Below are 18893 nucleotides of genomic sequence, written 5' to 3' on the forward strand. Positions count from 1 at the left end.
AACTATCATGTATATCTTGCTTTCTAAATATTAACTACACAAGAGAAAAAAATCAAAATCTTTCCTAGAAAATGATCTTCACCTGTTTTTACTGGAAAAACAACCGAACTCTTCTTTGCTTTGTGATTCAGCCATTAGTCATTGTGTGCATTGTGTGAGTGTCTGTCTGCATGTGTGAAGAAGAGAAAGGAGTTGAAATGTAACTAAGCTTTCAAGAAAATGACCTTTACATTTTTAAAAGAAAATAGTCATATCTCTGCTCAGAACAGAGTGAGGGACATTTAGCGTCTCTCATCAGCTTTGTTGTTACTGACAACACAACGCTTTACTCATCAGCAGTATGAAACAGAGCTGAGTAATATTTCCTATAGCTAAAGTTCTTACACTTATTCAAGAACACAGCTGCAGATAAGAAATGTTAAAAACCGCTGCGTAATACTCACGCGCGTGATCTTCTCTGTCCCTGTGAAGCCATGTTTCTCAAAGTGATCGGCCAGGTTCAGGAAGGTGCGTTTCTCCAGGTATTGGCAGTTACTCAGGATGATCAGCAGACGCTGCTCCTACGCAGATAGACAAACTCTGTTGGACTCTCAGACACGATGCATTCCCTGGGCCCTAACCATCACACCTTACATCTAACTCTACCCTTAGCCCAATTTTAACCTAAACCTAATTCTAACCTGAACCCTAAAACCAAGTCTTAACCAAACGAAATGTGCTCACTTTCCAAAAATGTCATCACTTTTCAAGGACACGGTCATTTCTGAACCTGTCCTCAATTTCCCAGTGTCCCCACTTTCCAAACATGTCCTTACTTTGCCAGTGTCTTCACTTTCCAAACTCAAATATGTCCTCCCTTTCCTAAAATGGTGTCACTTTGAAAAATTTCACTTTCCCACTTTCCAAAATGTCCATTTTGCAAAAAATGTCCAATCTACTAAAATATTCTCCCTTTCCAAAAGTGTCCGCCCTTTCTAAATATGCTCTTGGTTTTCTAAATGTCCTGACTTTCCCAAAATGTTCTTACCTTCCTAACACATTCCCTTTTCTTAACCTGCCCTTTGCATAAAGGCCCCACCTTCCAAAACTTCCTTATCCCCTAAAATGTTCTCCTTTTCCAAACTTGTCCTCCACAAATTATGTCACCATTGGCAGCAATTTGTTTCTCACACATACGGCATATGCACAACTCCAGACCTACAGACGAAGTATGAGACTTCAGTGGGCTGATGTAATACTGATATCTATCTAGTAACAGTAGCTAGGTAGCGTTCCAGCTTGTATGTGGAGGTTTATAGTTTGCCAACTCGCAAAACACAAGTTTATGTCGTGAGCGACACCATTCTCAACTCTGGTCAGCTGCACTCAGTTGAGTCTGACTGCCTCACCCCTGCTTCACATGTTTGGGGCTGGGGAAACCCCATCTGCACCTTGCTCCATTTCCCTTTACCAGAAGCACTCTACGCCCTGCTCTTCCTCCTCCTCATCCTCCTCCACCCCTCCACTAACATGTCAAACAAGTTACAGGAAATGAGGACGTATCTGCTTCTTGTCCACAACCAGGAAACAGCCTGATAACATTTCGTGGTTTAAATGAGTGAGACACGTTTGTCTAGTTGTGTAAAGGAGAGAGCCCACGCTTTGGTGACGCTGGCAGTCGCCAGATGTGGGATTTCAGGTGTATTAACCCCAAACAGTTTAAAGGAAATAATAAAAAAAAATAAAAAATACCACGCTTACAGATGTTGGACTGAAGCCCTCTTGAACACCGGTAAACCGATTTGGAGAGGACAAGTCCACTGCAATGTTGCTGTACACAAAGGAGAGATTTGAACATGCATTTGAAATCAAATACACTTCAATCAAAGATATAAGTGCATGAAAAGTCGCCCCAGACTTACTGAGACGTATCAATGTCTCCATCTGTCTTCGTGCTCAGCTGCTCCAAGCAGTTGATGAAAACCTGAGTTGAAAATGTGGACACAGTTGTCAGGCTTGTTGTGAAAAACACACCACAAAAGGGCCACACGTGATCTTAATCTACATGAACTCGCTCAGCTCATGACAGATTCAAATCTTAGGCACACTGACACAAGGCGAGTCTGCAAGTACATTGTAAGCTGCCATGGTGGTGCGAGATAACAACATTCTGGCAAGTTCATTTCACGTCGCAGTATGTGAGATGAGGAATATAAAATCTTGGCGGAGATCTCGCATACTGAAAGATGAACATATTTAAAAAAAAGATGCATGCAGACATAAACATAAACTCCTAAACCCAAAAATAAAGGACAGGGAGGAGAATGTGACGCCTGGGAACGGAGAGACATATGAACTGACGATTCTGTACAGTGAGTCGCGTGTACGTGTATTTTTAACAGTAGCATTACGCCAGCTCGTCCTAAATTAATGACACTGTCAGAATCTTGACTCAGGCAGTCTTCGGTCTTCAAAGCTCTAAATTGGTCATAGGTGGACTTTACAATACAATCTAGGACCACTGTTTGACAACCAAGGTTTTACAATGTTTCTCTCATGACTGATAACGGGACGATCATGAGATTATTATGGGACAGCCCAAAACAGGATAGTGTAAAGAAGCCTTTAAATAGTGAATTAAAAGCTAAAACTGTGGGACAACTTATGTTTGATGAATTTGGGGTGTTTAGACTTCAAGACTTCAAGGTTAAAAAAATCTAGTGAATGAAATGCTGCTGTCCTGCTTTCTTGCGTATTGTTTAAAAAAAACAAAACAAAAAAAAAACACCTTTGTTGACACAAAAGTGTTCATTTTGGCTGCAAGCTGAGAGATCTTACCTTCATGATGCTCACACTGAGCTCTGCGGCCTGATCCTGGACCTGGTCCAACAGCAACACCTAAAAGCACCAGAAAACAAACAAACAAACAAAAAAAAAACACAGCTTTGCCTAAATATTTGATGTATTCAAGTTATTTAAAATCAGAGGCTGTCCTCTGTGTTTTTATTGCCTTGATGTCTTGTGTATCAGTGCTCCACTATACCCAGTTTCAACTGAGGAAGAATAAAGTTTATCAATTTAACTGAAACGTGTCAATAATGGGTATTAACTTAATCCTTAAAGGAGGAGTACCATGACTGGTTTCCTACCAGTTCAATCTGGTATGACACCTTTACTGTATAGATTTTATGTTGGTTGTAGAGACACTGAGGGTGACTCTAAATCTGCAGGAACTAAATTGGTTTACGGCACCTAAGATTTACGACTACAGAGAAAAATACCCTTGAGGTTGCTATGCAGTGAAAATTTTCTTAACTACAGCTGCAACTGTTTCGGAAGCAGAGAATTTGAGCTGCTTATCTGACTTCGATTTCAATTTGACTTAAGTTTTGTTTTGTTCACATTAATCAAGTAAGGGATTTCCATGCCCATGTCCATGTCCTAGATCGGTGCGATGTGCAGCCACAGTGCAGTACTACCTAGGATACCTTTTGACTCCAGTGCCTTCATCAATGGGAGGATTTGAAGTATGAGATATCTATAACCTAAATATATGGAGCACTTGACGTAGAGAAGTATCAATACGGCACCCAATAAAGTTAACTGAGGAAGCCAAAATGGTGGTTGAGATTATCATACCAATTCTTCAGGAACTGTGGTTACTCTATTTGCATTGCAATGACTGCAGGCGGTTCTCTTACATTAATCTCTCCCGGTTTGATTTCCAGGGGCTCTTTGAGCGACTGCAGCATCTGGACCATGCACTGTTCAAACTGTGAAGGCTGCGTAGAAGACCAGCGTCAGAAACAGAACACATTAACACAGATTACAAACGTGGGATGCAGACAAAATATCCTATCATTTTCACTTCACAGTCACGACATCTTTAATATAAATGTAAATGCGACAGGGTTCCAAAAAAGGGTTAAAAAGGACTCAGCGTACAGTGTGCTGTATTTTTGGAGGGCATACTCCACAAAACAAATGCAATGCTATAAGAACAAATGTTAGTAAAAGCCAGTTTCTTTCCCCGTTCTTGGGATGAAAAGAGCCTACGCATCTACACTGCCACCTAAAAAGTGAAAAATGATCATGCAAAGCGCAATACTGATATTGATTTTAGTGTGAATATTTGCTGGAGTATATCTGTCTATATCTTTATGAAATATGAAGTACTGCTTGATGCAATGACATCCTTACCAGGCTGGTGATTCCCTCATTATCTACAACCCAGTCCTCCTTCTCAGCGAGCCTCTTAACATCTGAGTGTCAAGACATAGCACAAATATGAATTGAAAGGGCGATTACTTGAAACCTCTCTACAGTGTGTTGAACTCAGAGACAAAAAAAAAGCCTTTCTATGTGTGAAATCATCATTTTCATACAGGGTCATTGCAAATGAAAATATAAATAAAATCAGGAGTTTCTGAGGGAAAACCACAACATGATATAAAATCAAACTCTTTTTGCCCAGACCACAATTTGATGTGAGTGTGGGGGAAAGTTACGTGAAAACCAGTCACTCCTCTCAAAATGACCATGCCTAACCACAAATGAAACCGAGCTTGTCAGGTTTTATTCTCATAACACTTTCTTCATTACGACCCTAGACGGTATATGAGATAAAGGTGACATTTATGGACACTGACCACCAAATATTCAGTGTGAGAGGGCAGTAATGAATGTGTCTGTAATGTCTGCCTTGTATATGTAATGAATGCAATGAAAAATTTACAAACTCCATGTGTTGATGAGAAACTGCCTGGCTCCAGTGGAAAATTAAAACCTTATTCTTCCTTTTATCACTACACTGTACTACACTGTTTTCGCAGTTACCATACAATGTATCTTGTACTTTACCATTTTTAACTAACAGGAAATGATACAAGTCATGCACCAACGGATGCCAATCAAACTGCGATTTCATAATGACAGTGCTTTGATACCTATACTATTGTTTTGCAAGATATTCCTGATGCTGATTCACCTCCATCCGTACAGCTTTGCGTAGATGTACGCTAGCTGCAAAGGTCAACATTATGTAACCGGTGCAAAAACAACAGCGCGCTCAAAAGTCAAGCTTTTTTTGTATGTGTACTTTGAGCATCCTTAATGCTGACACACTGCCTGTACATATTTAAAACCTGCTTGGAATTTGTATGTAGAATGAAACTGGGACACAGCTCTCGTTCATTCTGAAAATTAAAAACTCGGCACAAATATATAGACGGTACAAATCTATAAACACACACACATCAAAAAGCTTTAAAAAAAAAAAAATCAAGGTAAAAATTGGACTGTAAAAATTTCTAGGACAAATACTGTTGCTCTGTGTTTTGTTTTGTTTTGAATTTTTTACTTGGAGGAACTCTGGTCTGGCACATAATCAACAGATTATTTGCATTTTGTTTCCATAGCAAAACCTTGGGTGCCTTGGGACATGAAAATCTCTGTTTAAACTAATATTTTAAAAATCTTGTTATTTTTCGATGAAGAAAATTTAAAAACCTAAAACGATACACTGTGCTCTTCAATCCACTGCTGACTGCTCCTTCTCACCTTCTGTAGTGTGCAGCAGAGTCACCATGAGGCAGTGAACTCTCAACTCCAGCAGCAGATCCTGGATCACCTGCAGCAAATCATTTGGGATCTCCATAGCAGACAGAGCCTCATGACAACCCCTGCGTGGGAGACGACAGAAGAAACAGTGAATGAGAAAGAGGGGGGGGTTATGAAAATGTATTGCAACCATGAAGTCCCAAAATTCCAGTGTATAACCTTGTCAGAACTCCACACAATCAATGAGAGACAACAGCGATTCAAAGAATCAGTGTGAGAACCTGACAGTGTGTATGACTTGTGTAAACCAGGCTCCAGTGAGCTCCGTCTTGTTCTCCCAGCCCCCGTAGAGATTCAGCTCCCCCTGTGGCAGGGTGGTGGGGAGGAGAGCCCCCCGAATAAGCTTCACCAGCCGATTGGTAAGTTCCTCAATCATTTTCTATAAAACGCACAGCATACATACAAAAAACAGGGTTAGGCAGGATTTATTTAAAAAAAAAAAAAAAAAAAAAGTAACGGTGGTGATTCAGAATCTGAAATATAACATTTTTACTGTATATAGGAGAGTCACAAAGCTACTTACTTTAAAGTCATTCTGTCTCTGTCTGGCGTTCTTCTTAGATTTTTCCACCTGCCCAGATTTCTCTCCGGTCTGCAGAAAAAAAAAAAACACAAAAAAAAAAGCAAAAAAACAAAAACAAAAACAAAAACAAAAAACAGCTGTTTTATAGCACGAGAAAACAAGACAAATGAGTCATCCTCCCCCGATGCAGTTACACGCATGTGATACAGTTGCATCGTCCCTGAAAGTATCAAACCTACAGAAATACAACTTTTATGCCTTTTTTAAAATTAAAAATTAAGGCCCACTGAGGACCACAGATTCCTAAATATGGCTTTTTGGCGTTTAGTTTTAGTGCATCTGTTACCTCAGTCAAGTTAAATTCCAGAAACTAGAACACAGTATTGAGAAGACCATCCCAAATAATCCAGAGATGTCCTTATATTAGGCCCCAAAAGGGGAAACACTTGAAGAAAAATAATTAATATAGCTTTGCAATGTAGAGCAACAGTGAAAATAGTTAAAGGGTCAGTCCACCCAAATGATTATGAAACATATTTTCTTTCACTAAAGGTTTCTTCATAGGGAATACTTCTTTCGTAGAAAGCAGTTTCAGTGAAAACTGTTCGCAATGTGTTCTATGGATTGTCCAGAGTAACAGGCATATTGTGTCAAGAAGGATGTGCTGCTTTTGATCTGACACTTTTTAACACTCTGAGAACCACAAATGAAACTCCATTCACCTTTATTGTTTTGGAATGATGGAAAAAACCTCAGAGATATTTCTCAAAACCTGGGCAAATGAACCAAAACTATTTTATATACCTCTTGATGAAACTGAGAAAGCATCACTGTTTGAGATTAGGGTGAAGTGATGATTTAAGTGTATTGTAGGCAGTATTTTGACTGCACTAACCAAAGCTGCCCAGGTATTTACCTCACTGAAAAGACTTCCATTAACATAAGAGATCCAAAGCTTCCAGAAGTTTGGCAGCTGACCGATCACCACATCTGACAGCTTCTCCACAAACTGCACCTGCTGTGGGGTTTCAAAGCGCCAGGCTGGAATAAAGATAAACACATATTACACAAACCCGCCGACACTAAATACAGATCTATGCTGTACTTAAAAGTGATGGGGTTCCTCGTGGGTAAACTAGCAAACTGCACTACCTTAAAAATGTCAGCGTGATTCTGAAATTCAAAGCATCACCAACAAAACATTTAACTTCCTGGCATAGCAGGCTCCATTTGTTTGTCTTCTGCTTGTGCGGTTACCGACTGCCTGATGTAAGGAGATTCACAGCAATTTCCTTATACACTTACACTGTGATTCCCCTAAGCATTGTAGATTGCAAAAAGTGTTACATGCACGAACAAGCAAATGTACACTTGGAATCTTGCTCAGAGAGGGAAGCCCCTCCCAAGCACAGAGTGAGTAGGTGATTATGTGATGTGGTACTCACTGCTGGGTCGTGGTGTTCGCAGGCTGCCCCCTCTCTTCAAAGACGCGGTGTGGCTGAGCCTGCCGAGGGCCAACGGACGGGTATCCCCCTCCAGGTCCAGAGCTCCGACACCCACTGACAGACATAACGAAAGGAGAAAGGGGAGAGGGCAAGAGATGAGAAATGAACTCGGGGGGGAAAAAGAAACACATACCATATCAAATAATCAAATAAGCCATTTTCATAATTCCACATTCCTCAATAAGCTCAGCAGGCTTTCACACCAAACAATCCTCCCTCGGCCCTCTTGGCCTTTCTTTATTTGTGTTCAGATCCATCTCTGCCCCGGCCCACAGCTGGGAGAATGTCCTGTTGTTTCCAGGGTGAGGAAAAAGAGCTACGGGCTTTGTGAGTGCTGGGGTGAAGTGGGTTTACATCGGTCACACTCGGCTCAGTTACGTTCCTTAGGACACCACCAGAGCTCCCCTAGATGGCAACAGGGAGCTGTGCTGCAGCGACGAATGAGAAAATCCTTCTGCAACCACACACTCCTATCTCAGCTTGTGAGATAACTTTGGGGGAATGAATCTGTGAGATTACTTAAGAACAACAGAGGAACGCATGAAAGTTAAACAGGAATGAAAGTGAAACACTGAAGCAATGAGAGGGGATCGAAGTTACTACAGTGAAAATGAAACAGGTTTGTGCAACGCTGCAATACGCCTACATGTCAAAACGGAGGGAGACGATGGCCACATTTCCAAAACATGTGTTAGACACACACACACCAGTACACTTTTCTGTGTGTGTGTGTGTGTGTGAGTCACAGACTGAATGTAGTTTGTAAGCAAGTATTGAGAAATCCCCAAGCAGCGGAGCAAATGTGGTCAAGTTCATCGTGCATACAGTACAGAGATCCAGTTTAGAAAAGTTAAGGAAATTCTCAACTGAGTCAAATTATCAATAAACAGACAAAGCTTTTTCACATCACAGATACACACATGTACGCACACACACAAACAGTCCATATGGAGCTGTGCGGTCTTCCCCTGTGATGTTTTCCTCTCTTTTTACAGGGATGAGAGCTGCTGTTGATCCAGGTGTCGGCTGAACCCCTGGAGTCCTCAGAATGCACAAGTCTATGTGTGCCTAACAGTTTCGGTTTGAGCGTGCATGTATGCAGGACTGTTCTGTATGTTCAAACTATTCATTATGCTAATAATGTGTGTGTGGGTGCGCACACACACACACCCTTACACAAGGCCTACAGATTCCTGTTTAAATGTAGTATAATTTTTTAGATTTTCACCTGTATTTTATGTCCTCAAACAGCCAAAAGCTCTTTTGCTGCTAAACACTGCTAGACCGCCCTATTTTACAGTAAACAAAGTTCTTTAGAGGCTCTGACTGATCAGATGATGCGTCTGGTAATAGCAGTAAAGACAAAAATGGGGATGAAGCAAAAAAAATGAGCACTAGATTCCCTCCAAGAAAGTAAAATCAACAGAGTACCATTGTTTGCCCTGCAAACTTTATTTTTAAAATTTGATTTTGTTTTTGTATCTTAAAATTTTCATTTTGCCCTTATTTTTAAAATCCAATTTTGACCAATTTTTCCAGAATAAAGAGAAAATAAACAATAGAAATAAAATAATAAGTTCCTGGATTTCATAGAGAAGGAAAAAATAACTTGAAATAATGACTCTTAAGAATATTCCACCCAGCACTGATAAACATGCAAACAGCTATCTGATTAACATGCTAACCGAAGTGTAATAATTAACACGTTTCTCCTAGAGTGGTAGTAACTGGCCTAAAATCGCAACCGTATGTTTGCCAGTCAAACGCATGAACACTAGAATCCCTCTAATTGTTCACTGACAAACCTATTTTCCTACGAACAAAATTTCCTGCTAATTGTATTGACGTTGGCAGAAGAAGCACTGTTCAGGAAATAAAAGTACTGCAGTTTATAATTGAATCGGGCAGAGTCATATTGCAGCACCGGGGCCCGATGAGTATGTTTAGACATACGGAAGCAACTTTGCACTGCTATGCTTCCTCACAAGAAAACCCTGCTTTCAGGCTCTTGTTCCAACAAAGATGGATGGGTCTACTTCACGTTTAAGGCAATTTATAGGGTAATTAATGGAATCATAACGACACCAGAACGGCCTCTGGCCTCATATTCCTGACTGGAAAACACAAGAGGCAGAGAAAATGACATCAGTTACTGCAGACAGGGCTGATCCATCACAGAGGAATAATCCCTGCCATGTGTGATGCTGACAATAGCATAAAAGGTGGCGTATGAATACACCGAGCTGGTACATGTGATATGAGGAGGAAGAGGAGGCCGCCAGAAGACGTGTTAGCTGTGAGGTACCAGAAAGGGGGATCCTGGCTATACGAGAGGAGGGGGTGAGGGTGGGGAGGGAGGGGAAGGAAGAGTGGGGTCGGGGGGAATGTAGTGGATGTGGTTTTATGATCGTGGCTGTTAAAGGGCTGGCTGGGTGGAGGGATGTTTCAGGAGGCACGGGTTTCGTACTTGGGCGAAAGACGAACGGCAAAGACTGGGGATGGTAAATAGCTACCAGGTGTGTGCGAGGGGAAGAGGTGGAGAGTGTGACAGCGGAGGGGACAGGAGACAGCTGTCTGCAGCAAACATAAAGAGTATAAATGACCTAAAAACAGAGGGATTGTGTGAACCTTTCTGTATGTGTTCTGCAAGGCCCAAATATATGGAAGCCTGAGGAAACACGACAAATCTTTTGGCGCATACGTCCAGAAGAGCAACTTTCATTGGAATGAATGGGGCGGGTTCAACCTTGGAACATGGTGTCCAGTTCTTAATAAATGCATGACCCAAACGAATGCGCATGTGAACGCACACGAGCACGGAGTTAACAGAATACACATATTCCACTGATGGACATCTGTTGGCAGAAATGAAACATGAAACTAGCAATGTGCCAGCGACAGGCAAGGGAGAAGAGGACTGCTGACTTGAATGTCTACAATTAAGGTTTGAAAGTATTTAAAAATTCAGCATTGCAAATGTTTTCTGAAGAAGGAACTGCATTAAACTGGCTGGTTATGCCACACGAAATTTGATGAGAAACACACAATGTAAACAGAGTTGTGTTTATTTATGAGAAAACTCCACAGGGTACCTTTAAAACGACCTTCATTTATATTTCCTTACAAGTGATCTCATGTGGTCGTGCGAAGAATGACTATCCTCTCTCAATGGCAGAGGTGGAGGTAGTGAGACATTATTCATACTACCACAGAATAGTTTTAGCAAGTCGGCTGGGGTTCATTTACAAATGGAGTGGAGACTGCAAGTCATGTCCCGCCTGCTGGAAACAGTCAAGCCTGTGATCTTTAAACAAGTTGTTTTAGTTGCCTAAGCTTAACCAGATCACCAACTATAATGGCTGTAGATCAGTAAACTCTCACTAGTCTTAATTGGAACAGTCATATGGGTAATTTTGAAATACACTGACAAATTGCCTTTTTTGTTTTTTGCTTTTTTTTTAGATCTGAAGGCCTGTTGTGCTCAATAAAGGTGCATTTTTTCAAACCAGCGGTTTTCAGAATAGCTGGGCTTCATGTGATTTGCATGCGATTTCAGATTCACTCCCTGCCACATGTTGCTCTGCTGAGGAATGCATGTGTGGACTGAAAAGGGGCCATCCCTGACATGATAATCAAGTTGATATTTAACTGTGGAGGGGCAGGGAGCAAACCAACCCCCAGATCCATCAAGCCTGAGCCCCGGAAACCACTGTTACCCTTAGCATTAGACATGTTTATGTTCCAGCTGGCCTATGTGAAGCAGCCACCCACTCGCAATGTATTTGTGTGGGTGCTTTTGTGTAAGTATGGCTGTAGGAGTGTGTATGTGTGTGTGCATGTGTACATGTGTGCATGTGTGTATGTGTGTGTCTAAGCATGGTTGGCGAATCGCTGTTCTTCCTGAGCGGACGGTTTCACATCCACATTTTTCTGCTGGCTGATTTAACAGAGGAACAGCTTAATTGAGGTTAATTGTTCCAATCCATCTGTGAAGCAGTGTGTGAGTTTGTGTGTGCAGTAACATGTCAAGCCCTGAAACCCAAATCCAAAGCCAGGGCTCCCTCACTTTCATCTTATTCATATATTCATGAAAAAATAAACATGCGGGCCTCGAGCAGAACAGGCAGGGGAGGGCGGTGACGGAGAGGTGAATGCAGGCAGAGAGCTGGTTCGACAGAGAGGCAGCTGGCGCCCTCTTTCCTCATCTACCTTCAGACTCACATGACATCCACCAGCCCCCCCCTGATTGGAAATACTAAATAGGGGGCTTTTCGCTTTGTGTGTGCAGAGCGAGTCAGCTCAGACGTGTGTACTTGTGTGTGTCAGTCACCTCTCTGGCCACTGATGAACTCATCTCTGCAGTTTTGCATCAGCTGCAGGATCCACTTGTGCTGAGCGTAGATGCACAGCCACGCTGGGTCACCTGGAGCGTGCAGGTCAGATAGGTACCTACACATGCAAAGACACACAGGTGTGAAAAGTGTATTAACTTAACATCCATTCTTGTGAAGAGCTGGCTTGCATGAATAGATTACAGGATTGAGGGGAGAGGTAAACACTCTTAACTCCTCTTTCTCCAGCTTTCCATCAGGATAAAAACAACTAATCTGGTTGGCATACAGATAAAATACGTATATTAAAGGAAACGGCATCATAAAGCATCTTGAAAAGAGAGAGCAGACTCTCCCATAGGTGTTCAATTGGGTTAGGATCTGGTGACTGTCAAGGCTATAGCATATAATTCCCATAATGTTTATGCTCGTCACAACATTCATAGCCCTTTTCCACCAACACGGAGCCGGTTCTGTTCCGGTTCACGTACCTAATTTTGAACTGTTCGGAGCATTTCGATCAAAATTAATTAGTCCCAGTTGGGAACAATAAAAAGCTGGTTTTCCTTGACCTGAAGTGAGAACTGTGACAACATCAGTGGGCGTGTCATATTCTACAGGTTGGAAAGAGAGGATTCGTCTTGCACGTAATAGATTTCTATGTCCTCTCATCATTAATAGCTGGTATATGCTATTTTTTTTGGATAAAAACAAATATCTATAATGACAGAACAAAAGCTTGCAGGTAATCAATGCGATCTGCCATCTTGCTATTACTATTTACTTCTGTTGTGCATTGTGCAATGCCCTCTGTTGATGACACATCCTTGATTACAATGCTTCCATTCAAAACTGGCGGAAACACGGGCAGGTTCGCTGGACAGCACCAAGGCCCCAAGAATCCTTAACCAACCCGGTTCAAGAGCAAGAGCTACTTCGGTAAAAAAAAAAAAAAAAAAAAAAAGTCTCATCAGCGAGTCCTCATTGCCTATATGAAAACACTTGTCTTTATTATGGTTTTTGTATTTGTTATTCAAGATTTTACTGTATTTTCAAATCAGTGTGCTCAGAAATAAAGTCCGTAGAGAGTTAGGCCACAGCCACATTTTAGGTACCATAAAAGTCCAAATAGAAAAGTACAGTTTAAAAACAGGAAGATGCTTAGTATCAAATTAACCAAGAAATCTACAAAATGATATTATTATACAGTATTTCAACTTACATCTTATTGAGCATAGATTACTCATAAATATCCTTTAAAACAACTGTGTAGAATTTGAAAATGTCCAAATTTGGCACCCTCCAGTGGAAGCAGCATAAAATACAGAATAACTATGGCAGAGGGCAATGTACAGTATGTTGCTACCTCTTCAATAACTGCATTTAAGAAATCCTTGTCAAACATGTTCAATTATGGTTTAGGTTTAAAAACAAATATTGGTCAACATATCTTTTTCTGATGTTTTTAACTCTAACATATTGGTACTGGCTTCAAAAATACAGTATAGACTGGGGTTTTATTCAGAATAATTGGAAAGATGGTGTAATCACATACAAAGCCTGCACATAGTGGCTTTAAGTAAAAGTGTAAATATAAAAGTTCAACATAGACAAACACTAAGGAAAAGAAAAGCCTAGGTCAAAAAATAAACACAAAAGATAATGAATTCATCACCGTGAAAATAACATAAATTCAACATGTGAAATTTTTAGGCAAAGTAGCGAAAACATAAAAGTGATTGTTATTGTTCTCCGACGGGTAAAGATAGAAGCAGAGGACATGCATACATTCACAATCAGAAATACGAAATAGAAGAAATAAAAGGAAGAAAGAAAGTTTTGATGCCCATGAACCCCGTTAACACTTCTCCCTCTTATCCACCCCCACCCATCAAGATCCTTCTCCCAGGAGTTTATGTCCTGGACATCCCTCAGTGACCTGTGGGATCTCAGATGAATCATTGTGGGCTGTGGCCTGGCTCCCTCCCTCCACTGTCATCCTATAAACCAGCCACTCGTTTGTTTCTCATTAGGTGGCATCTCGCACACACGCGCACACACACACACACGCACGCACACACACACGCACGCACGCACACACACGCACGCACGCTCACACACGCACGCACACACACACACGGCTCCCACCATCCATGGCAAGAGTAAACAGGAGCTGAGTGGGTGTTCAGAGCCGTGCCTAATGCAGCAGGATGAAAGATGTTGCCGTGTGGTTGAGAACTGGCCTCTGTGATCCTGACAGGTCGGTCTTAACAATAATAAATCGGGAGAGACCACAAGTATGAATGGACAGATGGATGAAGGGAAAAAAGAGGGAAAGAAAGGCAAAGGAGAGAGAAAAATAGAAACAGAAATGAGAGTTGGACAACGGAAAGCTGAGAGGGTTGGTGTGCATTCGGAGAAAAGCGTGAGGGAGACAGAAGAAAGTAGATGGAGGATGAAGTTCTGGTAAACGATGACACAGACACACATCAAAGAAACCAAGGAAGTGTAATGATGGAGTATAAGAGATATGTCATGACTTTATATTGGTGTTTACAGATTGTACACAACATGTACACTGTGTAGCGTGTAAAATGATCAAAAAAAATAAAAAAGCAAAATGTGTAGATAATTAACTCGTTACTGCATGTAAAAACAAATCAAAGTGTATGAGATGTAGAAAGACCACAACATGACAACTGGGTGGAGTAAAGACAGATGGTTTGAAATAGCTGTCGCAGGATTTTAAAAATATAAAGAGACCTGATGTATCGCTTCTGGTCGTGCAGTGTAGACGGCGTCTGCAGCAATTTCTCCAATAAGAGACTCCTCAAAGCTCCAATCCTCGTCTCAACCTCAGCGTATACTACACAGAGTAGAGTAACATAAAAATAATGGTTTTCACGAAGACAGTCATCAGTTTTTACAAAGCTTGGGAGCTCATTTCATTCATTTGTTGAAGTGAAAAACTCAAAAAGAACAAAAAAACATCTTTACCTTTTTTGAAAACAGGGACCTCAGTATTGCCAAAAAGAGATTTAGCTTTCTCATAGTCATTGATCACCACATCATAATCTCCCTGGAAAGACAAGTCAGTTCAGTTGGCAGTTGGCTTTTTTTTAACGTAGCCATCATGGCACACTCTGTGTATTTAAGCTCTAGCTCCACCCTCTGGATCACAGCCATCCTTAAAACAAATATATTGTACATACTGGAAAATACAAAGATATAAGAATGAAAACGCACTTCAACTTTTAAGTAAGTAATCAATCATTACAAAGTATTGTGCTCAACACCCTTTATCTTGTAAGGCCTGTTCTAAAAGCAGCTTAAGATGACTAAATGTTCGAAAAAGTGAAATACTCATTGCACATTTATAAAATGTTTTAAGCACTGTCATGATTTTCATGACAATAACTGCACAAAAACTGATTAGGAGAATATTTATAAGTTGAAGTTTACTTACAGGGACAGATATGAACATTATGCAAAGTCTACACCCTCAACTGTTGCCATGGCTTTAATCAACACCTCTGTTTTTCAACAAAAAAAAATGTTCATCACGTGTATCTAGGATCTGATGTAAAGATTCCTTAACTCATGTTATTATGTTTTTATATTTGTTAAGCAGTCGTAGCCACGTCTTTGGTTTATTTGTTTTCGATGGTTGTTCTAGTTTTCAGTTATGTTTACATTCTTATGTGTGTAATATATTTTATACTTCTTATTTTTTAATGGTTGCTATAAAGCCACTTTACTGCAAAATGACAATAAAATTAAGTTATGTGAAGTGAGGTGAGTTTACACATGGTGGTGGACTTTGATGGGAATGTTCTCATGGGAGCCATTAGGTTTCACGATTGCTTGTTTTTATAATAACCGAGGAATATTAAGCCACAGGACTTGGGGCACCGTATAGTGAAAGCATTCTTCTCTGTTGCCTTATTTTTAGACAACAATGTCCCGTTACGAAAGCTAAACGAACTCAAGATTAGTTTCATTAACACCAGAATGAAAACATTGGCGTCACAAATAACCAGATCTAAACACTGCATGAGCAGGGAAGTCCCTTGAGTGCAGACTGTGGAATAGATTTTTACAGCCTCCATCACTCAGAGCAATGAAAGCTTTCCTCTTTTAATGAATGATCTAATATCTCATTACACACAGCTCAGGACTCATATTACAGCAATACAAGTAGGAGTGAAGCTACTCTGAATGAAAAGTGCAGTAAAGTTCATTATATATTACGCAGGTAGACGACATTTACATATAATATGAACTGGTGTTTCTGTTGTTATTTTGTGCACCGCATGTATAGACTTGTGTGTGAATTCTACCTTTTGGATATTGCGTTCAATGTTGAGTGGCAGGTTGAAGAGAAACTTGAAACGCTGCAGCACGTTGAGTGCATTGCGTGTGGAGTCAGCTTTGTCTTTCCTCCCCAAGACCTCCTGGAAAAGAGTATCTGCGGTATCACTCGCTCCTACGAGGAGAGAGAGTGAGGAAGAGTGAGAGTGAAAGAGCGAGGACAAAATGAGAAACTGGGATACTATAAAAATAAATGCTGATAACACATTTCCCTCTCATTGTCGATCTCTGGTTTTCTCCCTGCTCTGCATGTCATCTGACAGAGAGAGGAGTAAGATTAGAAACTGAACAGCTAAGGAGAAAGTGACAGCTATCTCTTAATCAGACAGCTTGCTGGAACCTTTGCACAACTAACTGGCTTCGTGGGTGGGCTTGGATGTGCCGTCGCACAGAAAAAACCCAAGTTCTTCTAAGCAAAAAGAAACCCCACCCCCATAACAAAATCCTGAAGGAGAAACACCATAGGACCCAACTGAGGAATATTTAACATTTTTCACTCACCCTTCTGAGCTTCCATGAAGTTAACATTCCTATTTTGTGATTTGGTGATTGCCGCTGTGTGTTTGACGCACTGGATTTCGGGGGGGTGAACAGTGGCCTGGGCCCTTTGGGCTTTCGTACATCAAGTCTGAGGTTGTGAGGATGAAAGCTACGTCTGGCTGGGAGGCTTATTTACTCTAGACTACGGGAAAAGGACCTGCTTATTGACCCTCCATTAGAGCAGTCACATTATCAAGTACGAAGAGAGAGGGTGGGAATGTAGGATCTGCTGAGGGATCTGCTCACTAAAGAAAGGAAGACCTACAATGGTGACTGAACATACACAGTGTACATGTGTTTGGTCTGTGTGGACAGTGTATCAGTGTGTGATAAGTACTGGATACTGAAGTCGGGCTGCACAGAACATCAGACCGTCCACTCTCATCGTTGCTATGACTCCCTTTGCTCTTTCAGTCTGACTTTTATCTAAACCTGGTTGAAATCGAACTAAGGTTAGAGAAATAATGATGTACAGTAATGTACGGGGAGTGAAAAAGCCCAAAAAGGGCTGATTCATTACACACCTAAATAATACAAAACAATATCCACAATGTCAAAAAGGGAATGATGAATTTTCTGAAATAAAGGAGTCAAAGCGGTTCAAGGATTTGACGGGGTTTGGATTTTTAACATACAGACGATAAGCATTTTCTGAGGGATTCCTGGAGTGTGAAAAGTAAAGATACATCAGAATGAATGATAAAGGGTGTACAGAAAGTCACTGTCAACAAAATAACTTACTTTGCTAATTAAACCAGAAAGATGTAATTACTTCCTGTACTGAATGACTGCTTGTTCATGAATTTTAAACTGACTGGAACGCTATCAAATAACTTCAAAGCCAAATGCACCTGAGATTGCTGTATTTAGCATTGTGTCCAAATTCAAATCTGCTTTCTCAAACCAGCTTGGGATAATACACACATCACTGTCGTTGGCTATCAATTTGTGAAATGACAGATGAAGCGGGGCCTTTATGTGCTAAGAGGATATATTTTGGGGAAAGTGTCCCATAAACTGAATCTGTACACAACCATGGGGAGTGCAGTAAATAAACAAACAACATTTTTGTGATTTCTCTCGAGGTTGGACTCTAAATGAAAGGATGCTTACTGTTGAGGATATTTTCTAGTCGCTGGGTCATTGATCCCTCAACTCTCTCTGTGCCATCTGACTCCAGTCTCTGGTGGATCGCTGCAAAACAAGTCAGTATTAATTCATATTGCGAAGGCTTGTAATGGACAAAGTAAACTGAAATAAAATAAGAGAAAAAATAAATGTTAGCATGAATGTGGATCTGATAAGAAATGTGGAGAAAAAAAAATCTGGAAATTATTTTAGGTTCTCTGCACTGTAGAGTAACCAACATGCATTCCCGGAGACAGGAACATTTTCAATTTCAGGAACCCAAGGTAAAACAATAAACAGGCCCTAACCCAGTAGCTGATGGGAGATAACCTCTCCGGTTCTCCGCCCACAGATGCTGCTATTGAACCCAACCCCCTTTGCGCCTGTTCCCACGCAACAGAGGACCTGTCCTTGTCCCAGTGCTGACTGTACCGGATCAATTCACCTAACCAAAGCAATTAATAGCACAGTTTTGTGGTCTTGGGACATTTGGAACCCTTTGACCGGGAGGTAATGCGAATCTAAAATGTTTCAACCGTCTGAAAAATAACATTTGGGAGAGCAGAGCAGGAGGTCTGGATGCCAAAAATGACTGCTGCAGAGGGGGGAGGAGGGAGGAAGTCTCTGATGGCTTGTATCCATCACTTAGCATTAAGAGCTTTACGCGGGAGAGGGAATTTGAAGAGGGAACGAGGGGAGAAAACAGAGAGAGAAAAAGACGGAGAGCGAGTGGTGTGGCTACCCTAGTGAATAAATAAATGGTGTGCAGCAGTGGGCAGCTGGGTGCTGAGAGCTGCAGGGCGGGTTTATTGACAAAGTGGAAGAGAGGTGGAGAAGGTTTAGGAGGCCTTCTCATACATACTTGTGGAGCGATTCAAATATGCAACAAGCAGACAT

At 41.1% G+C, this 18893-nt stretch overlaps 1 protein-coding gene across 2 annotated transcripts in view; it reads right to left on the reverse strand.

The window, feature by feature from the left end:
* Positions 1-18893, reverse strand: part of exoc2 (exocyst complex component 2) — a 50970-nt gene that overhangs the window by 6622 nt on the left and 25455 nt on the right. The window contains exons 7-22 of one of the 2 annotated variants that reach the window (XM_040128538.1): positions 17982-18062; positions 16298-16443; positions 14955-15036; positions 14721-14823; positions 11957-12075; positions 7567-7680; positions 7038-7162; positions 6122-6190; positions 5820-5977; positions 5539-5660; positions 4180-4241; positions 3681-3761; positions 2818-2877; positions 1902-1963; positions 1741-1810; positions 444-554 (exon numbers count right to left, since the gene is read on the reverse strand). In XM_040128538.1, the coding sequence (XP_039984472.1) occupies positions 444-554; positions 1741-1810; positions 1902-1963; positions 2818-2877; positions 3681-3761; positions 4180-4241; positions 5539-5660; positions 5820-5977; positions 6122-6190; positions 7038-7162; positions 7567-7680; positions 11957-12075; positions 14721-14823; positions 14955-15036; positions 16298-16443; positions 17982-18062 (1565 nt within the window). Of the gene's footprint in view, positions 1-443; positions 561-1740; positions 1811-1901; positions 1964-2817; positions 2878-3680; positions 3762-4179; positions 4242-5538; positions 5661-5819; positions 5978-6121; positions 6191-7037; positions 7163-7566; positions 7681-11956; positions 12076-14720; positions 14824-14954; positions 15037-16297; positions 16444-17981; positions 18063-18893 lie in introns of both variants that reach the window. The other variant, XM_040128537.1, reaches the window with a different exon arrangement.

Source organism: Xiphias gladius, chromosome 6 (assembly GCF_016859285.1).
Source record: "Xiphias gladius isolate SHS-SW01 ecotype Sanya breed wild chromosome 6, ASM1685928v1, whole genome shotgun sequence".
NCBI classification, from domain to species: Eukaryota; Metazoa; Chordata; class Actinopteri; order Istiophoriformes; family Xiphiidae; genus Xiphias; species Xiphias gladius.